The following is a 20,119-nucleotide window of genomic DNA, read 5'->3' as shown; positions in this document are numbered from 1 at the left end:
CAAATAAACATAAAACGACTCACACGTGAATCAATTCTAACAAAACTAAAATAACATTACCAAGATAAATAAATAAACATAAAACGATTCACACATGAACCATACTCTTTGAACGGCATGATCATATCCATTTGTGGGTTCATTTTATTTTGATATCTAGACTAAGCCTTACTTTTTTTTTAAGAAAAATACCATTTTGTTTCTTAGTATAACATTTTCTTTTCGAGTTAATAATAATAGTTCATTGTTATTGTTTTGACTTTTAACCTAAAGTAATTGTTTAAAATGATAAAACTGCTAAAAATATTTTCAAATATAATAAAATGTCATTGTTTATTAGTGATAAACGGTGGTAGATTACTATCATCTATTATTGTTTATCATCGATAGATATTTATATTTCGATGTATTTATAAATAAATCGACTCATTTTTCTATATTTAAAAATAACCATTTAACAAAATTAGGCAAAATTGTAATGCAGTTTTGAGGGTGTCCTAAGTAATTTATTCAAATCAAATATGTTAAAAGTGTGCAATGGATAAACAAATAGTCATAACAAAATACTATACCAGATGAAAACAATTGTTGTTTCGGAACTTTACCAATTATAAAAATAAATTTTAAAGTTGTGAGACTAATTATTTATTTTTCATCTTCCTAAAGTTCACATAAATCAAATACATGTGTAGTATATTAACAGATTAAAGCAAAATACCTAACCTATGTATTGTTGACCTCGAAAAAAAAGAAGAAGAGAGGAAGAGATAAATTTTAGAAACTATATATGTATTCATTTTTAAATTTAAAAATCAGATATATTGTGTTTCAGAAAAATGACTGGAGTTCAAGATAGAAGAACTACTTCTCCAATTGCTAATTTGGTTTTGAGATTGAAGCTCATGGTATAGAGGTTTGAAAAAGCCCAAACGGACATATTGATCTGATAAGATAAAAAAAAAAGTTGGAATCAACGTATACTAATGTCATTAGGTCAAACTCACTTTTGACAAATTACGAGAAAGAAAAAAAATATTTGAATTTTTTTTACAATAATCAAAGAAATTTCAAAACCCTACCAATATAATCAAAATAATATTATTTATCAAAATGATCCAAATATGTCAAGTGTTTTTTAAGAAGAAAGAAGTAGAGTAGATATAGTGGAATCAAACAACATAACATAAGTACAATGGAGAAAAAGTATTAAGCTAATATGTTGGGTTATAAAGTTTGTATTTGAGGTGCAAATTTGTAAAATGAAGTTTTTATAAATTTTACTACTGAAATTCGAATTTTGTTTTAATTTGGTCGGTAGTTTCAATATCCTACACTTTTTAATTTTAATCTCCATTTTTCGTTAAATACTCACTTTCAATTATTAACATCAATGTCTATCAATTAATTTAAAATAATTTGAATTGAAGTTTTAAATTTAATTTTACTAGTGATAAAAATAATGAAACTTAATTAATCATAATTTTTCTTTTATTGTTTTAAATTAATTAATATATACTAATACTGTTGACAAAAAGTGATTATTTAACAAAAAAATCGAAGTCAAAAAGCGTAATTCTTGAAACGTAAGAAACAAATTGAAACAAAATTCAAATTTTCAAAGTAAAATTATAACATTTTAAATTTCAGGGGCTAAATTGAAACTAAACTTAAAACACAATAACTAGATGAATAACAATTTAAAATCTAGAGATCAAATAAATATTAAACTCAAAACTTAGGGACTATAAATGTATTTTTCCTCAATATTACGAGTTATTAAAGGCAAATTTTTTAAAATAGACAAATAAATGAAACTATTTATACAAATAGCAAAATTTAATCATGTTTTCCAACTATCTGTCTTCCCCCTTATCCTTTCTCTTATTCGGTTCGATCTCAATCTCTCTCTAACTCGTGCACTCCGACGTCCAACAACCACCACACTTATGTCCAATCGTTGATCCATTGTCATTTGAGTCTACATTATAGATATGGTTGTACGTCGTCATCAACGAATCAATTTTCCTCTCTCTATCCAATTCACACTCTTTCTTTTCCTTCTAACTTTTAGATCAGTGCAACCCAAATTCTCGTTGTCACTGTCTCGTGGCCACCAACGTTAGAGTTTGCCAAATTTTTGGCCATAGGGGTAAGATTTTGGACGTTTTGGGTTAATTTTGTTTAGTTTTCAAACATCCATTAAATTTTGGTATTAATAATTGATTTACCCATGAAGTTGGATGCTGTATTTGGTGTTAGAAGTCTATCAATGTTTATTAATGATAAAAACTAATAAAAGTTTATCATTGATACCATCGGTGATAGAAATCGATACAAGTCTATCATTGACAAATGCTGATAGAAGTATATCAGTGATAGAAACTAGAGTATTATTGATAGAGGCGAAGTATATCAGTGATAGAAACTAGAGTCTATTATTGATAGAGGCCGATAGAAGTCTATTAGTATATGATAAAATCTGATAGAAATCTATTATTAATACTATAATAATAGAAACTAATACAAATTTATCGATAGACATTAATAAAAGTCTATCAATATATTTTTTACTGTATATAATTTGACATTTTTTGTATGGGTGAAAATTTCTCGTTATGAAATAATAAAACTTGAAATTTATCCATAATAATAATGGGGATATTTTTTTTCCTCACTCTCTCTCCGAAACGTGATTCCCTATCCCTACCCGAAAAAGGTTTACATCCCTGCGTGGAGGTGGAGGCCATTATTACTGCGTGAAGCCGTGTAAAAAATCTAATGGTTAGAAAAAATAATAAGAGAAATTGACAATCGAGAAGAAAAATAAGGTTAAAAAGAAAAATAAAAGAAAGAAGAAGAAAATCCAGATCCTAGCGACTAACCCTCCCTCGTAACATCGGAGCCCTTGGACCTGTTCTGAGTTCCTCTAGTTCTTTCGTTTTCCGGCAAACCTACAAAATCACCGTCAGGCGCTCAAGGACGACGATCACACGGCGACATGGGGGAGGAGAAGAGGCACCAGATGATGCAGAATCTCTTCGGAGATCAATCCGAGGAGGAAGAAGAGATTGACTCCGAGCACGAGTCCAATCCGCAACCCAATTATGCCTCTGTACGTTCTTCTATCTATGCTTCTCTTGATTTACTTCTTTACTCGAACTTCGGTTAGATAGATGTCGAATGGTTAAATTTCGGGTAGAAGAAGTTGTGTTTCAAGTGTAGTTGTTCATTACTATTTATACATTCAGTCAGCCATTATCAGGAAACGACGCTTATCATGTTTACTGACTGCTAATTGGGAATTTGTTTTATTTGGATAAGCTGGTTTAATGTCGTTGTTCTTGCTTGGTTTTATAGGATGAAGGAGAAGGAGGGGTGGAGCCTGAAGGTGAAGGTGAAGTGGAGGGACATGGGGAGGTGGAAATTGAGAGTGAAGGTGAGTTGCAGGATGTTGATCCGGATCCTGGAGAAAGTGAGGGTGAAAGGGATCAAAGTTCTCAAGAAGTAGACGTGGGTCACCATAGAGAAGAAGAAAGTGAAGGGAAAGAGGTGGATAGCGATGATAGGGAAGAATACGATCAAAGAGTGGTAACAAGCAGGAGGCATGATTTAGTTGAAAGTGAATCCGAGAGGTCCGAAGAAAATCATTATATTGACAATGAAGACGAAGAGGTGGATCAAACTAGGAGTCCAAGGTAAGTACTGTTTACCCCCTCCCATATTCTCTTTTAATTCAAATAGCTCCCGACCTTTTGCATTACTTTCAAGAATTTTAGTCTCTTGACGTCATAAAAACCCGTTGGCGCTGTTTGCATACTGCAGTTCTCTCCTTCATATTTTGTGTACTCTTACCATTTCTATCATATTATTCTTTCCTCTTATTTGTTCTCCGATAAGAAAGCAAATGGAAAGTGTGGGTGCAACTTGCACCAGAGAAGTTCGTAAACAACCACTTCAAGTTATAATCAGTGAAATATTGTAATTACAAAACGAGGAGCCCATCCCAAGTTCTCTTCCTGCCTCCAATCCTGCTCTTTTTACTTTACCACCAGACCCTTCAAAATTGGCCTCCGATGTACAGGACCAAAACATTTTTACTTTTCTTTTTAAAGGGATACTATAAAGGAGCTGCTTCACAGATATGATAGATCACAACTAGAAGTTGTATTATTAAATACGTCCAAGAATTCTTTATTTATCAATGGACCTTAACTACTTCTGCCAGCATCCTGAATTTGAATTTTGAACTGTGACAGGGAGGAGAGGGATCACAGTTCACATCCAGTTGCTGAAATTCGTGATGTATTTGGTGATTCTGATGAGGAAGAGGAAGCAGAATATGCAGTTGAAAATGATATTAAGCAAGATTCAGCTGTGAGTAATAAATGTCCATTTGCAAAGTTGAACAATTTCTGAGTGCTGAAGCTGAATGACACTTGTCCCATAAAGGTCACTAAAAATTGAGTATTTTTTCAGAGGTCACCTATGGAAGAGGAGGGGAGCTTTGAGAAGAGTCCAAGACCAGATGATATAATTCCCGACGAAGGTGCTCGGTATGAGTCAGATGCTCGTTATGAATCAGAAGAGGAAAATTTCGAGGTAAAACATAAAGAGAAGCCAGTTGGGCCTCCATTGGAGCTAGAGATTCCATTACGTCCTCCTCCTGCTCGCCCAGAAAAGGTTCTCCTTTAAACTCTATTGCATTAAATTGTCATTTGATAACTGATGCAATTTTATTTTGCACCACAAAATTACTAAATTTTGCTTGCTTATCTGATGTTAAGAGTGAAATGCTACGTTGCATAAAATTTTATTCTAGGTTGATCATTGATACACTGCCTGCTTGTGCAATGACAATTTGTGGGTTCTTTTTTATGCTTTTGTTGATGCTATATATAACTAATTTTCAGATTGCTAAGCATTTTTTATAGGAGCAAAACTATGAGACCGTGCTTTAATTTGTATTTTGTATGGATAGAAATTTTATAGTCAGTGACAGTGAAGTATTATGTCCATTCTTTCTGCATGGACATAAGTTCCCCCCACACCCCCACATTAGAAGAAGTGTAAAGGATTACGAATATTTTGATGTGATGTGAATGTTACAGCTTTTCAATCTGATTGCAGATGAACATGATAAAAGTTTCCAATATTATGGGCATTGATCCAAAACCATTTGATCCCAAGACATATGTGGAAGAGGATATATTTGTGACAGATGAATCTGGAGCTAACAAACGCATACGCTTGGAAAATAACATTGTCCGCTGGAGGACTGTTAGGAAACCTGATGGCACAACAAAGGTATGTTTTTTGCATTCATGTCATTGATTTTGCATGATGGATTAACATTTTAATTATTGCTAGTAACGAATAGAGAATGATCTTATAGAAGATTTTGTGGTATTGTCTTTTATTATTCTTTTACTTTGAATGAGTGTCATCCCTACTGTGGTGGTTGGAGTGTGAAAGGAAAGGAATAAGTTGCTCACCCAGATTCTATACATTGTTAAGCTTTCCTAAGTTTATTCTGCTTTAAATGTCAACTTAATTGTTTCTTTGTTTTTTGTACACTACTTCGAGTGTTAACCTATATATATATATTCAATTTGTAGTATGAAAGCAATGCACGGTTTGTGAGGTGGTCAGATGGCAGTTTGCAACTGTTAATTGGGAATGAAGTGCTTGACATAAATGTGCAAGATGCAAAGCATGATCAAGCACACTTGTTTCTCCGGCATGGGAAGGTGATATCTCAAAGCTAACTAAAATTGAAATTATGGTTCTGTTACTTTATTTTTCTTGTTAAACTATTTGATCTCGAGGCTCTATATCTACTCATACCAATTTCTGGATTTGAGACTGAGAATTGTCCTCAAGTATATATAATATTGCTGAAATTTGTATCTTCTTGTTGCTTCAGTGTAGCAGTTTACTTAGGTAGTTTATGTTTGAGCTGCTTTGTCCTTCTACATATTTGGGCATCATTGGAGGATCTAATGTCCTGTGTACTTTGAAGAGATATTTTGATAACTTTTATATCTGGATTATAGAATTTTTAATATTTATGTTTTTGGACTTGAGATGTGGATATGATAATTCATCCTTGCTGCGCTTCCACAAGAAAGAAAGAAAGAAAGAAAGAAGATAATCCATCCTTTGCAAAAAATGAATAGAAAATTTACTTGCATTGTTTAGCCTTTGCGACTCTTTTTTCCCTTTCTTAGGGTGGTTGCACATTTGTCCACGAACAAATAACAGGTCTCTTTTTTCTTCTTTATCGGTGGAAATATACTTAATGCGAGGATCATCTGTTTCATACTTGCAGGGAATTTTGCAATCACAAGGCAGGCTTATGAGGAAGATGAGGTTCATTCCATCATCCCTGACATCAAATTCTCACCGCTTATTAACTGCTTTGGTCGACTCACGACATAAGAAGGTGTATAAGGTTAAGAATTGCATAACGGACATTGATCCTGAAAGGGAAAAGGAGGAAAAAGAAAGGGTAAATGATCTAGTGGTGTTTGTAGCTCTGAATTGATACGTAAATCATGGTGTTCACTGGCTGTACTGTACTTGCTGTTGTAGGCTGAAAGTCAAACAATCCGGGCAAATGTGCTTCTTAATCGGAAAAAGGAAAAGGTTAACAAGAAATATGCTCCTGTAATTGATAGAAGGCGCCAACTATCACCTGGGTTCTTGGAAGATGCCCTTGAGGAGGTATACTGTCGTAATTTTCTTGTTCCTTTGCAAATTACTTTTTATTATTGGGTCATAGGTGGGTTGAGTTTAAGTGTGAGGGAGTATTGCAGTTTGTATGGAATTTACTTAACTTACCATATTTGTTCAGGAAGATGAAACAGATTATATTGATGCACGTCGCTCCCGTCGCCGCTTTGAGGAAGATTTGGAAGCGGAAGCTCGAGCAGAAAAACGGATTATGAATGCGAAGAAGGTCTGTTACCTTGTAAATTAAATCTTGCTCATTGATTTTAGATATAGTTCTAAAAAGGCAAATGAAATTTTCATCACAGGGAACTAGAGACATCCCCCGGAAGCCATCCTTTCCCGCTTCTAAATCATCTGGGCGTCCTGTGGATTTCTCAGACAGTGACCGGGAAGAGTCAGAGTACGAAAGTGAAGGAGAAGATGATGCTCCTGGAAGAGTTGAAGAACCAGAGCAGGAGTATGAGGAAGAGGGGGAAGAAGATGATGAACGTGGTGAAGAGGCAGAAGTTAATGAAGTTTCAGATATGGATGAAGAGGCTGAGGTATGATTTGATATTTCTATTCTTGAGATTTCCTTAATATAATGAAATATAAAGAAAAGGAGAGGGAAGCCCCAATCCTCGGACGTTGCAAGAAAGTCTTCCGACTGGCCCAAACATTACAGATTGAATAATTACAATAGGATTTCAATTATCAAGATCTTTGAAGGTAACAGCCCTTTGGATCTCTCGCATTGGATAAATTGGGAAACCACTACATATAACTCCAACGAATGTTTATATCCTTGAATTTGGTGCAAATCTTTCAAAATACCCTAAACCACCACATTTAAACTCTTTTTGTCATCCTTCCACTTTATGATAACAATTCGCCCTTCTATTTGCAGGAGCCCAAACACAAGGTTAGAGATTATGGGGGCAGTCACAAGCGCAAGGGGATTGAGTCTGATGAGGAGTCTCCTCCAAGAAAGGTTGCAACCCATCGTAGGATGGCAGTTGTTTATGACAGCGATGAGGAGTGAAAACTTGCTTCATATGAGATAAATAGTGAGTATTTTCACCTCATTTCTATTTGAATGCTAATTATGGTGAAAACTGAAAAACTTTGCTTGATTTTACGTGCAGATGGTAAACAACCATTTGTTACTTCCTTCGATTTTGATTTGTAATGTGCTTCATTTTTATTTTAGAGTATATTTCAGTCGTTTATCTATTTGGTATAGAGTTACAAAAACACTTTTTTGTACACATGGTCATAGTCACCGGTTAAAATTCTCTAGGATCACTTATCACAAGTTTTGTAACCAGCAACGTCCCAATTTCTAAAGTTGAAAATGTTTGTGCCCTCCGACTGCTCTGGGCATGAAAAGGGTCGCTGTGGGGACCAAGGTTAGAACTGTGAGGCCAAATTCATGGTTAATAAAACTATCATGGGTTGGTCTAGTGATATATGGAGGGACATGACCTTGATAAAAGCTAAAGAGGTCATGAGTTCAATCCATTGTGGCCAACCTAGGATTTAATACCCTATAGGTTTCTTTAATATCCAAATGTTGTATGGTCAGATAGGTTGTCTCGTGAGATTAATCACTGTCTTGGACACTCAGGATATTAAAAAAAAAAATCACTGTTAATGAATAGTTATAATGGTTGATTAACAGTTCTGCTAATTGGATAAAGTCCTTTTCTACTCCGCTTTCGTGCTTCACTTTCGGGAACTAGCTTTCTACCAAGTTGCATAGAGCTGCAACTTAGGTTGCTTCATTTCTTCTAAAAACTTCATTTTTATAAAGAAAAATAGGTGAGAAGAAGCGAAATAAGAAACTGAAAGGTGTATTTCATTTTCCTTTCTAATTGGCGGCAACAGTGGCATGGTTGAATCATATAAAGCAATGTAGCATTCTACTCAGAGCGAGACGAACTGCAGAACAAGTGGGAACTAAAGAATTCACCAACGTAACTGAAGCAGATCCAAAAGGTTATGGTATGGGGCTCTAGTTTATTCATTAATCCCACATCTGTAAATTGGTTACATGCCATGAAAAGTGGCGTTCTCTTGGAATAATTTTCTTAATGCCAAAGGACCCATTACTAATTTCTGTTTACAATGAAAAAGCATTGATTTGCATATTATCATGGGCCATATTTTCCCCTGTTCTTCGAATTCTATTATCCCTTTATATTATATATAGCACAGTGGCTTAATGAAATTCAATCTCATGCCATGTTTGGTTTTCTAGTTAAATTGTTGTTCATCGTTAGGCCCTTCCAATGACAGGGGTCCATTGTTCGGATATTCTCGTGGATTTTATGTTTTGTTTTCATCATTTCTAAATTGCGAATGAGTTTGTCTGAAGCTGGAAAGGTGACTTGTTTTGGTCTTAAATATTCAAGTGTAAAGTCTTATAATATTGGATATTTATAAAGTTAAATAATGTGTTGTTCGAAATGGTAGAAAATTTTCAAACATCTTTTTATTTTTATTTTTTTTATTAAATATAGAAAATTGAGCCAACTCATTTACAAATATATCAAAATATCACTATCTATATGTGAAAGACATTGGATAGTGGTGTTTTGTTATATTTGAAAATATTTTAAGTCATTTTGTTATTTAAAATAATTATTTTAAAATTTTTGTAATGGATGTTTATGTTTTTAAATTTAAAATATATAATTGCATTAAAAAAGAATGGAATGAATTATTTATAATATTAAATTTTGATAATAATATATATACTTACTCTATGACATCAATTTTTTCTTTAAGAAATACGTAGTTCTAATTTACACATTCTATATTGAAAAAATAATTACACTTTATTGTTTGTAAATATTTTTTAGATTTGTAAGATTTTTTCTTTTAGCACACGTGCATTTTCTTTTTCCCTTGAAAAGTATATAAGAATTTGTTTAATAAATCGTAGTAGATAATATCATATTACTTGATAGTGATATCCTAGAATGGGAGGGCGTCATCGAGGTGGTCCCTGTCGTTTCCGGAACAGCAATTAACTATTTTAATATTTTCTTAGAAAAAAAATCGAACTATCCAGGACCTTCCTCAAAGGTTCATTACCAAAATAGAAAAATAATTAGAAGAATATATTCATATTCAAACACCAAATATCTTAGTAACACGTGATACTTAAATTATAACTAAATATTAATAGATGGTATAATTAAATATATAAGTTAATCTGTCTACAAAAGTGAGCACTCAAAATTCTACAATTTAAATGGGTCGCTTTCAAGAGAATGAACATATTGATTAAAAATTGACTTACCAAATAAAATGAAACCAACAAAATTTATCTAAATCGATTTAATCAATCATTTATTTTTCAATTTTATGATTTAAAAGAATAAATTGACCATTTTTTTAAAATCCAAACTAACCAAAAGCCTTTTTATCCCTACATTTGTTCGTTGCTATATAAAATTTTATGGTAAACTTTCAACTTCGTTCAATTGTATTCAAAATTTAAATAGGTTTTGCAGTAATGTAATTTTATACCTTCTAATAAGTTTTCAGTTCTAAAGGTCATAAAAAAGAGTTTGACAAATTCTAAACCCATGCTCTTATGGGATTTTAATGATTTTAAATTTGGGAAAAATATCGATCTTTTTGCTAAAAATTAAGTAAGATTTGAATCTCAGTATTAATCTGATCGAGATTTCATCTGAATATATATAATCTTGATGTTAATAGATTTCATGAAGAAAATCAAAACAATGAAAAAAATTAAAGGGTTATTTGGTAGGCAACTCATATTCTATTTTATGTTTTCAGATTTATTCAGTTCAACAATGTGTTTGGTTGACAGTTAAATTTTGTTTTCGAAAACTGTTTTTAGATTCGGTGATCCAAATCGTGTAAAATTTGAAAATAACTTTTCTTATGTTTCTAGATTTTGAATTCAAGATTTTAAAATGCAGAAATATATTAAAAATGATATAAACAATAACAAATATGTTATATAACTCAGTTGTTTTTGTTAATTAAAGTATGTAATATATTACATATTATATGATATTACAAAATGATAATTATACAAAAATTTTAACATAAAATAAGTTCATAAGAGAAATGTCAAACTATTTACAAAAATAACAAAAAAAAAAAATACTGATAGACATCTATCAACATCTATTCCATAGTATCAAATATTATATTTCTATCTATTTCTATAAGTAATAGACATGGATAGACTTTTACCTGAGCCTCTATAATAGATTTTGTGTAAATAATTTATGTTATTTTTCTATTTTTTTTAAAATCCATCTAAATTAATTAGTAATGGTAATTAGTAATGGTTTATATTTAACCCATAAAACATATTTTCAAACACATTTTAAAAAATGCATTTTGAAAAATTATTTAAATTAAAATTTAAAATTTGAATCTATTACCAAAATACATAAATACGAATTCTATTTTTTTTAATATTTTATTTTCAAAATTCTGTTTTTATATTGTGTACCAAACATAGTTTAATTTTTTAAATTCAGATATCGATTGTGATCTCGACTGAGAAGAAATGAAAACCTAGAAAAAGATGGTAGATGAAAATATTTGAACGTTATTTCTAACAATTTACCTAAAATTTAAGGGAAAAAAAAAAGAAGAAGAAATTAAATAGAAGATGCGGGATGTGGGGCCAGAGAAAGGATTGTGAATAATTTGTCTGTTAAAATCTCGCGATGTCTAGCTCCTTCCAGATTTCTCCATTTTCATTCCATAAGAACACGATGCCTCCATCGTTTTTCTCCAGTCTTGTTCTATTTCTCTGCACAAACAATCTAACGCAAATTTTCGATAATCGAAATCGGATTTCTCTTTCATAGCAAAGGGTTTCTTTCGAATCAAGTCTGAGACTATTACTGCAAGGGCGCATTTCTGTTCTTTCTGATCGAAGCAGAGTTTCTGTTCTTTGAATAATAAGGTATGTCTTTATTTTCATTTTAATTTATCGATTGCGGTTTGATTCAATTTGATCGTTCTTGGTTTTCTTGTTTATTAGATGGGGTTTGTTCCGTTTTGCTCGTATTGGTGTTGATTGTTCGTATTTTTTCTTTTTTCTTTTTAAAGATTTTTTTGGTGGATATGAATCCTGATAAATTCACCCACAAGACTAATGAGGCACTAGCCGGAGCTCATGAATTGGCATTGAATTCCGGCCATGCTCAATTGACACCGCTTCATTTGGCGGTTGCTTTGATATCTGATCCGAGTGGGATTTTGAGCCAAGCGATTGCTAGTTCCGGCGGTGACAATGCCCATAAAGAAGTGGAGACGGTTTTCAAGCGGGCATTGAAGAAGCTCCCATCTCAATCCCCTGCACCCGATGAAGTCCCGGCAAGTACGACTCTGATTAAGGTGATTCGAAGAGCACAAGCTGCGCAAAAATCGCGAGGGGACACACATTTAGCCGTCGATCAATTGGTTCTTGGCCTTCTTGAGGATTCCCAGATTGTGGATTTGCTTAAAGAAGCTGGTGTCACCACCGCGAAAGTTAAATCTGAGGTCGAGAAACTCCGTGGGAAAGAAGGGAGGAAAGTGGAGAGTGCATCTGGCGACACAACTTTTCAGGCACTCAAAACTTACGGGCGAGACCTGGTAGAACAAGCTGGGAAACTCGACCCAGTTATCGGCCGTGACGAGGAAATTCGTAGAGTGGTGAGGATTTTATCAAGAAGAACTAAGAACAACCCAGTTCTTATTGGGGAGCCTGGTGTTGGTAAAACTGCAGTGGTTGAAGGATTAGCCCAGAGAATTGTAAGAGGAGACGTCCCAAGTAATCTTGCTGATGTGAGGCTCATAGCTTTGGATATGGGTGCTCTAGTTGCAGGGGCTAAGTACAGGGGAGAGTTTGAAGAGAGATTGAAGGCAGTATTGAAGGAAGTTGAAGATGCAGAAGGGAAAGTCATATTGTTTATAGATGAGATTCATCTTGTTCTTGGTGCTGGAAGAACAGAGGGATCTATGGATGCTGCCAATCTTTTCAAGCCAATGCTGGCTAGGGGGCAGCTACGTTGCATTGGGGCAACTACTCTTGAAGAGTACAGGAAGTATGTAGAGAAGGATGCAGCATTTGAGAGGAGATTTCAACAAGTTTATGTGGCTGAACCGAGTGTTCCCGACACTATCAGCATTCTTCGAGGATTGAAAGAGAGATATGAAGGTCACCATGGTGTTAGGATACAAGATCGAGCTCTCGTCGTTGCAGCGCAGCTCTCGAGTCGATATATCACTGGTATGTGTCTGTTTTCTTTCAGCTCATATCAATCTTTTGGAGCTATTTATAATGATCATGAAGATATTGATGTTGATTTGGTTTACATTGTGCAGGGCGACACCTTCCTGATAAGGCAATTGATTTAGTTGATGAAGCTTGTGCAAATGTGAGGGTCCAGCTTGATAGTCAGCCTGAAGAAATTGACAATCTGGAGAGGAAGCGAATGCAGCTTGAAGTTGAACTTCATGCTCTTGAAAAGGAGAAGGATAAAGCTAGTAAAGCTCGTCTTGTTGAAGTGAGTATTGCTTTTGATTATTTAAGTCGTTGTAACTTGTGGTTGCCACATTTGCTGACATTTAATTGATTTTTCTCTAGGTGAGGAGAGAGCTTGATGATTTGAGGGATAAGCTTCAACCTTTGTTGATGAAATATCGCAAGGAGAAAGAAAGGATTGATGAGATTAGAAGACTTAAACAAAGGAGAGAGGAACTACAAATAGCCTTGCAAGAGGCTGAAAGGAGATATGATTTGGCAAGAGCTGCTGATTTGCGATATGGAGCAATCCAAGAAGTAGAATCTGCAATAGCACGGATTGAAGGGAACACTGATGAGAACCTAATGTTAACCGAAACTGTTGGTCCGGAACAAGTAGCAGAAGTTGTGAGCCGCTGGACTGGAATACCTGTCACGAGGCTTGGCCAGAATGATAAAGAGAGGCTGGTTGGGCTTGCTGATAGATTGCACAAGAGAGTTGTGGGGCAGAATCAAGCTGTGGATGCTGTTGCCGAAGCTGTTTTACGATCAAGAGCTGGATTAGGAAGACCTCAACAGCCAACTGGATCTTTCTTGTTTCTGGGTCCAACTGGTGTCGGCAAAACTGAGCTTGCAAAGGCACTCGCAGAGCAACTTTTCGATGATGAAAACCTTCTGGTGAGGATTGACATGTCTGAATATATGGAACAACACTCAGTTTCACGCCTCATTGGTGCTCCTCCTGGGTAAATACTTTTCTTCATAATATAGAACGAAAACAATGTTTTAGTTTATTGTAATTAGTGAACAAAATCTCACCGGTGTTTGTGATTTTTCAGGTATGTTGGACATGAGGAAGGAGGCCAACTCACAGAGGCAGTAAGGCGGAGGCCTTACAGTGTTGTTCTGTTTGATGAAGTGGAGAAAGCTCACATCTCTGTCTTCAACACTCTTCTCCAAGTTTTAGATGATGGAAGATTGACCGATGGTCAAGGCCGCACTGTAGATTTCAGAAACACAGTCATTATCATGACTTCTAATCTTGGAGCTGAACATCTCCTTTCTGGACTGATGGGCAAGTGCACAATGCAAGTTGCTCGTGATCGAGTCATGCAAGAGGTACCAAAAATATAACCAAGTTCTTTGTTCTTTCTATCCATAAATCTTCATTTGTTCATTACAGTATAGCTAATGTTTGCCTTTTCTTTCAGGTGCGGAAACACTTTAGGCCAGAGCTGCTAAATCGTCTGGACGAAATTGTTGTATTTGATCCGCTCTCACATGACCAGCTGAGGAAAGTTGCTAGGCTGCAAATGAAAGATGTTGCAGGTCGCCTGGCTGAGAGAGGCGTTGCCTTGGCCGTGACTGATGCAGCTCTTGATTATGTCTTAGCAGAGAGCTACGATCCAGTACGTATACATGAAGAAAACTAACATACAACCTTGTCTTGTCCCGACAAAAATGCTAACTTTGTGCTTGTTATATTTTCAGGTCTATGGCGCAAGACCCATAAGAAGATGGCTCGAGAAGAGGGTGGTGACGGAGCTGTCCAGAATGTTGATCAAAGAAGAAATCGATGAAAATTCCACTGTGTACATTGATGCAGCGGCTGATGGGAATAGCTTGGCGTACAGAGTGGAGAAGAACGGTGGTTTTGTTGATGCAGCGACTGGTAAAAAGTCTGATGTTTTGATTCAAATCAACAATGTCCCAAGAAGTGATGCTGCTCAGACCGTGAAGAAGATGAAGATTGAAGAAATCGATGAAGATGAAATGGAAGAGTGAAAGGGTCATAAAATTTTCTAGGATTTGTTTATTTTGTGAGTTTAATAACTTCTTCGTGAATGGTTTGTCATCTAAATCTGTGTTTTCTGTGTTTCGATAGACTAACAAATGTACTTAATGTCTGGAAAGTTGTTCAAGTAAATAAGAAGGTTAATCTTTTTCTTCTTTTATCGAACTGTTTCATCATCTCAAAAGATGAGAACTAAAATAAAGTAGGATGTTTTCAAATATAATAAAAATAAATCAAAATGTTTATAAATATTACAAAACAGTGATAGATATTAATAGGTGTTTATTAGCATTTATTAGTATTTATAATTGATGGAGTGTGGTATTTTGTTATATTGTCCATGATCTGATAATAAAGTATTCCATACTATTCTTATAGAATAGAATGGTTGGTATTTGGTTGGTTTTCTGGTAGATAATTTCAAAATAGATGAGTTAATTATAGAGATGGAATTTTACACGATATGATATTAGATATGATATTAGAGTTCGCTCGGATGGAAGGAGAATGAATAAGTTTCAATGTGATCGTATTTGAAAGAAAAATTAAATTTGAAAACATTACTTTATATAGGTATAAAATACAGAACAAAATAACCATCTATACAAATGTATGTAAACAGATGAGTAGGAGTATGATCACTAAAATATGTGAGATGGTCATATTTAGACGATGATGCAATAGTTTAATTTATATATACAAATGTGAAGTCAATAAAAACTATTATTTTTATCTGTACAAATGTGAAGTCAATAAAAACTATTTAGCCTCTTGTGAACTCTTGAATCAGAATATATGATAATACTATTAAATAAAATTCGCTCATGGTAAAAAAAAATTCTACATTTAAACATTATAAACTGGATTTACAATTTTTTTTTTTGAAATAATGTTTTTTTAATAAATAATGACAAAAATAGGCTCGGAGGGAAACAATTTCTAAGAATAGGAGTTTTGGGAAAGTATTGACAAAACTAGGGTAGTGGAATCGTGTACTAGGTACACGATTTCCATGTGGCATACTCGTGTACTCGATACACGAGTACCATTTAATCCAGTCAACTGATCACGTCGGCTGACTGATTGACCGGTCAAGCGAACTCGTGTACCCGGTACACGATTCACTTATAATTTTTTTAAAAAGTTAATTGTTAAACTTAATTATTAAACTTAATTCCTTCATTATTAAACTTAATTATATATTTAATCTACAATGAAAACATCTTGCTCTCATACTAAAAAAAATACCATGATATTAAAAAATATTTACAATTAGTTCTTTAATTTACAATTTGAAAATGATACAACAGTGGGATTTAAAAACGACCCCCTGGCCCTTACTCCTCATGGGGTTGTTTTCGTGTTCCTCTAAATTAGGTTCACCCCATTGTCGTTGTTGTCTACGACGAATACGTCTTCGATCAGTGTCAGCAACATTGAGTCGTCTTGCTTGTTGAATAATATCTTCTACGTTGACCCATGTTTGCTGACATATTGAACCCAATTCTGGTAAGTTGTTCTGCATTGAATATTGTTGAACATCGCCGATAAAATTATTCTGTACAATAAAAATAAATAAATAATAAATAATATTCATATCATATATATGAAAAATGTCTGATTTTAAATCTCTTACCATGCTAAACTTGCCTCCTAAACATATAGAATAATGCGTTGATCAAATGGGATAGTATGTTGTGCAGTCGCCTCCCTTCTCTGACAACTCAACACTATAGTGGAAGAACTATCCTATACTGTCGTGTTTTGTTGGTACAATTATACAGGATTAGAAGGACCATGCTCCATTACCTAAAAAGTTCAAATTATATTATATAATAAAATCCATGACATAAAAGATACATAAAAAAAAAATACAATTGCATAAAATGAATTTATCACATAAATTCATTATAAATACATAAAGAATACAAATACATGAAAAATATAAATACATAAAGAATATAAATACATGAAAAATATAAATACATAAAGAATACAAATACATGAAATATACAAGTAAAAAAAAATACATCTAATGACCCGAAAACGACGAAGCACCCAGTGTACGGTGTGGACAAATGCGTCTATTATGTCCTTCTCTTTTACAAATTGTACATCGCACTTTTTGGCTTGCTTCTCTTCAATTCATTTCATTATGAATGTGCGTACTTTTTGACCGACCTTGTTCTCTTAGTAAGTTCGCATTTGGACGAACTTCTGTAAATGATAATTCTAGCCAATAATCTGGATGTTGAATTGGATGGAAGCGGCCTTCATAACAACACTTGAAATTGGACAATTTGTAGTATTCATCAATAAGTGGTAGGTATGTCATATGCATGTAATTACAAACTGCAATTACATGAGAGCATGGAATCTTGAATGATTGCCACTTATTGCAAGAACATGTCCCTTCTTTCAAGCTTAAAACTTGGGTATCCTGTCCTTTGTAGGGAAAAATCATTATTATTCAGGGTTTAGGGTTTAGGGTTTCGAAAGTTTGACTTTTCCTGTCAATGGATGTCACCATATGTGCCGATGCTCGTTTTTCCCACCTCTTCAGTTTCTTTCGGGCATATTTTGTATATATGTCCCCACGATTGAGTGTTTTGAGTGCTTTACTGATTTCTTGTCTCTGGCGTTCAAAATACAATATTGTGCGATAGAATGTTAGCCTAACCAAAGAAATAATTGGTAACCTTCTAGCACATTTGAAAACATCGTTCATGCATTTAGCTGCATTGCTGGTCATCCACCCATAGCGGTACCCACCGTCATATGACTGTGTCCATTTTTCCAAGTCAATGTCTGAAAAAAATTCAAGACATTCAAGGTGCAATTATTTCAATTCTTTTATGCATTGAATGAACTTACGCCTTTGGTGTTGATTTCTAGCCTTGAACACCAAATTTTTTAGTTGCTTCGATTTGTATTTTGTATTGAAACAATTTCTTCATTTAATTGCAGCAAGAATGCCTTTATGTCTGCCAGAAATCAAGCAAATACCCTCTCTTTGGGTAACATATTCACGCAATGCCCACAAAAATCATGACCAACTAGACGAATTCTCACCTTCTACGATAGCAAAAGCAAGGGGAAATATATGTCCGTTTGCATCAATAGATAAGGTTGTCAATAATTTTCCCTTATACTTTTCGTAGAGATAGTTCCATCAATCTGGATTAATAACCTACAATGGTTGAACCCTTCTCTTGCAGGACCAAAAGACCAAAAAACTCATCCAAAAATAGTCGTACCTAGCACATGGAAGGAAAAACCAATCTGTTCGTGTTCCTGGACTGTAATGAACAACAACACTCAGCCAATACGGAAGCTCCGAATATGATTTCTCCCAATCGCCAAACACAACAATTAACGCTTTTCTCTTGGCTTGCCACACCTGGCCACAGGTACTCAGGATCAACTCTAACCAAAATTTGAATTTCAATACTCATGAAATTTGAATCCAGATGTTCCTGTGTCAATTCTAAAAACAAACATGAGTGTTCTCCTTGAAGTTTTGTGATTTCGAACATCCCATGAGTTTTGCGCCGACATGCCCGTAGCCTCCAAGCACAACCGTCACTCCATGATTTACATTTAACATACCAAAGATCCTGATTTGATTCCACTACGACAATTTCGTAGTGTTCTGTTACACAATATGTTCACACATTGAATTTGTCATTTTCCAATCTATTTGGCTGAACATTTCCGACGGTACCAACTCAAGGTCATGTTCACTACTACTGTCGTTTCCAAATAATTCATCAACTTCAACGTCAATGTCATTATCTCCATCATTTCCAACTCAATGTCATATTTATTATGTTTTTTTCAACTGACAAAAAAATACGTTAATATGTCAACCCAACAAACTCCAATTTCTAATTTTAACATATAAGATCTAAATATTATACATTTAAATCAGACTAAATCTAAGATTTATAAATTATATATTTAAATCAGCCCAAACAAATAAACAAATATAAGATGATTTAAGATCTACAAACATTTACATATAAGATCAACCCAACAAATACATATAAGATTTCTAAGTGTAACATACATATATTTCTAAGTTTAAATCAACTCAAACAAATAAAAAAAAATATAAGATCAGCTCAAAAACATACATATACAACATACATAAACTACCCAAAAACATACATAAACTAAATCAGCCCAAAAACATACAAATAAAAAAATATAAGAATTTCATTGATCAGCCCAAAAACATACATAAACTCAGCCCAAAAACATACATAAACTCAGCCCAAAAACATGCAAAAATAACATATCAGCCCAAAAACATACATAAACTAGAGAAAGAATGCAAAAAATATACATATATATCTAAGTTTAAAATATATTGAAAAAAACAAGAAATATACCACAGAAACGAGCAAAAATCGGCAGCCAAAAAGGTATGAAAATCGAGCAACACGACCGCTACAATGGGGGATTCGGTGAGGCTTAAATAGAGAACTGAAAATCGAGCAAAATCGAAATTTTGGAAGATTTTGGTGAAATGGAGGCCTTGGTGAGGAAAATCAACAAGATTTTGGAAAATAGAAAGCAAAATAGAAGAAGAAATCGAAAACAAAAATCGGTGAGAGGAAGAAATCGTTCATGCAAAAACAATCCAAACGGTTTTGATGAGGAAGAAGAAGTGGCGGTTTCGGTGAGGAAGAAGAAGGAGCTGTTTTGGTGAGGAAGAAGAAAGGGCAGATTTTTTTAATACGAGGAAGTCGTGTACCTAGTACATGATTCCTTCAGTCAAACCTGCATGACTGCAACGCCAGACTGGGCGTGCCAGGTGGCCAGGTACTCGTGTACCCAATACACGATTTAGGACTTATCGTGTACCCGGATTAAGGTATGATCGTGTATCCAATACACGATTTAAACACTGGAAATACTTTTCCTCCAACCCTATTTTTGTTATTATTTTAAAAAAAAATTCTGGATTTACTTATAAGGCATGGAAACCATATAAAATTATTAAACCTTGAATTTACTCGGAGGGACGTTTACGATTTTTCACATCCTAAAATAAACTTTTTTTTTTATTGGGACAATTTTTTTTTTTTTTTTTTTTT

General features: G+C 34.1%; 2 protein-coding genes across 3 annotated transcripts; both read left to right on the top strand.

The window, feature by feature from the left end:
- Positions 1 to 2,689: 2,689 nt before the first annotated feature.
- Positions 2,690 to 8,941, top strand: VIP4 (leo1-like family protein). Of its 2 annotated transcripts, none has more exons than XM_039038991.2 (12): positions 2,690 to 3,112; positions 3,358 to 3,695; positions 4,257 to 4,374; positions 4,477 to 4,680; positions 5,128 to 5,304; positions 5,616 to 5,747; positions 6,329 to 6,508; positions 6,592 to 6,723; positions 6,854 to 6,958; positions 7,038 to 7,274; positions 7,619 to 7,778; positions 8,599 to 8,941. In XM_039038991.2, the coding sequence occupies exons 1-11, from the start codon at positions 2,999 to 3,001 to the stop codon at positions 7,751 to 7,753; spliced, it is 1,872 nt and encodes a 623-aa protein (XP_038894919.1). In that variant the 5' UTR covers positions 2,690 to 2,998; the 3' UTR covers positions 7,754 to 7,778; positions 8,599 to 8,941. The 2 variants fall into 2 exon arrangements, with proteins under 2 accessions (XP_038894919.1, XP_038894920.1); XM_039038992.2 differs by having other exon boundaries at positions 8,525 to 8,941.
- A 2,454-nt stretch (positions 8,942 to 11,395) lies between these two features.
- On the top strand, positions 11,396 to 15,177 carry LOC120083132 (chaperone protein ClpB1). The gene is made up of 7 exons (XM_039038707.2): positions 11,396 to 11,677; positions 11,824 to 12,988; positions 13,084 to 13,265; positions 13,346 to 13,968; positions 14,062 to 14,341; positions 14,434 to 14,631; positions 14,714 to 15,177. Exons 2-7 carry the CDS (start codon positions 11,839 to 11,841, stop codon positions 15,005 to 15,007), a joined length of 2,727 nt encoding a protein of 908 aa, XP_038894635.1. The 5' UTR covers positions 11,396 to 11,677; positions 11,824 to 11,838; the 3' UTR covers positions 15,008 to 15,177.
- The last annotated feature ends 4,942 nt before the right edge of the window (positions 15,178 to 20,119 follow it).

Source organism: Benincasa hispida, chromosome 8 (assembly GCF_027475165.1).
Source record: "Benincasa hispida cultivar pf3 chromosome 8, pf3_genome.v1.1, whole genome shotgun sequence".
Lineage (NCBI taxonomy): Eukaryota > Viridiplantae > Streptophyta > Magnoliopsida > Cucurbitales > Cucurbitaceae > Benincasa > Benincasa hispida.
Note: the sequence above shows the minus strand (reverse complement) of the source record. Positions and strands in the feature narration are given on the sequence as shown.

What these genes read in the sequence shown, in the direction of transcription:
- LOC120083132 (XM_039038707.2), top strand. Translation starts at nt 11,839, where the DNA reads ATGAATCCTGATAAATTCACCCACAAGACTAATGAGGCACTAGCCGGA. An exon ending in CTCATTGGTGCTCCTCCTGG is followed by an intron (nt 13,969 to 14,061) that starts GTAAATACTTTT and finishes GTGATTTTTCAG; the next exon opens with GTATGTTGGACATGAGGAAG. An exon ending in TAGCAGAGAGCTACGATCCA is followed by an intron (nt 14,632 to 14,713) that starts GTACGTATACAT and finishes TTATATTTTCAG; the next exon opens with GTCTATGGCGCAAGACCCAT.
- VIP4 (XM_039038991.2), top strand. Translation starts at nt 2,999, where the DNA reads ATGGGGGAGGAGAAGAGGCACCAGATGATGCAGAATCTCTTCGGAGAT. An exon ending in CTCCTGCTCGCCCAGAAAAG is followed by an intron (nt 4,681 to 5,127) that starts GTTCTCCTTTAA and finishes ATCTGATTGCAG; the next exon opens with ATGAACATGATAAAAGTTTC. An exon ending in TGGAAGATGCCCTTGAGGAG is followed by an intron (nt 6,724 to 6,853) that starts GTATACTGTCGT and finishes ATATTTGTTCAG; the next exon opens with GAAGATGAAACAGATTATAT.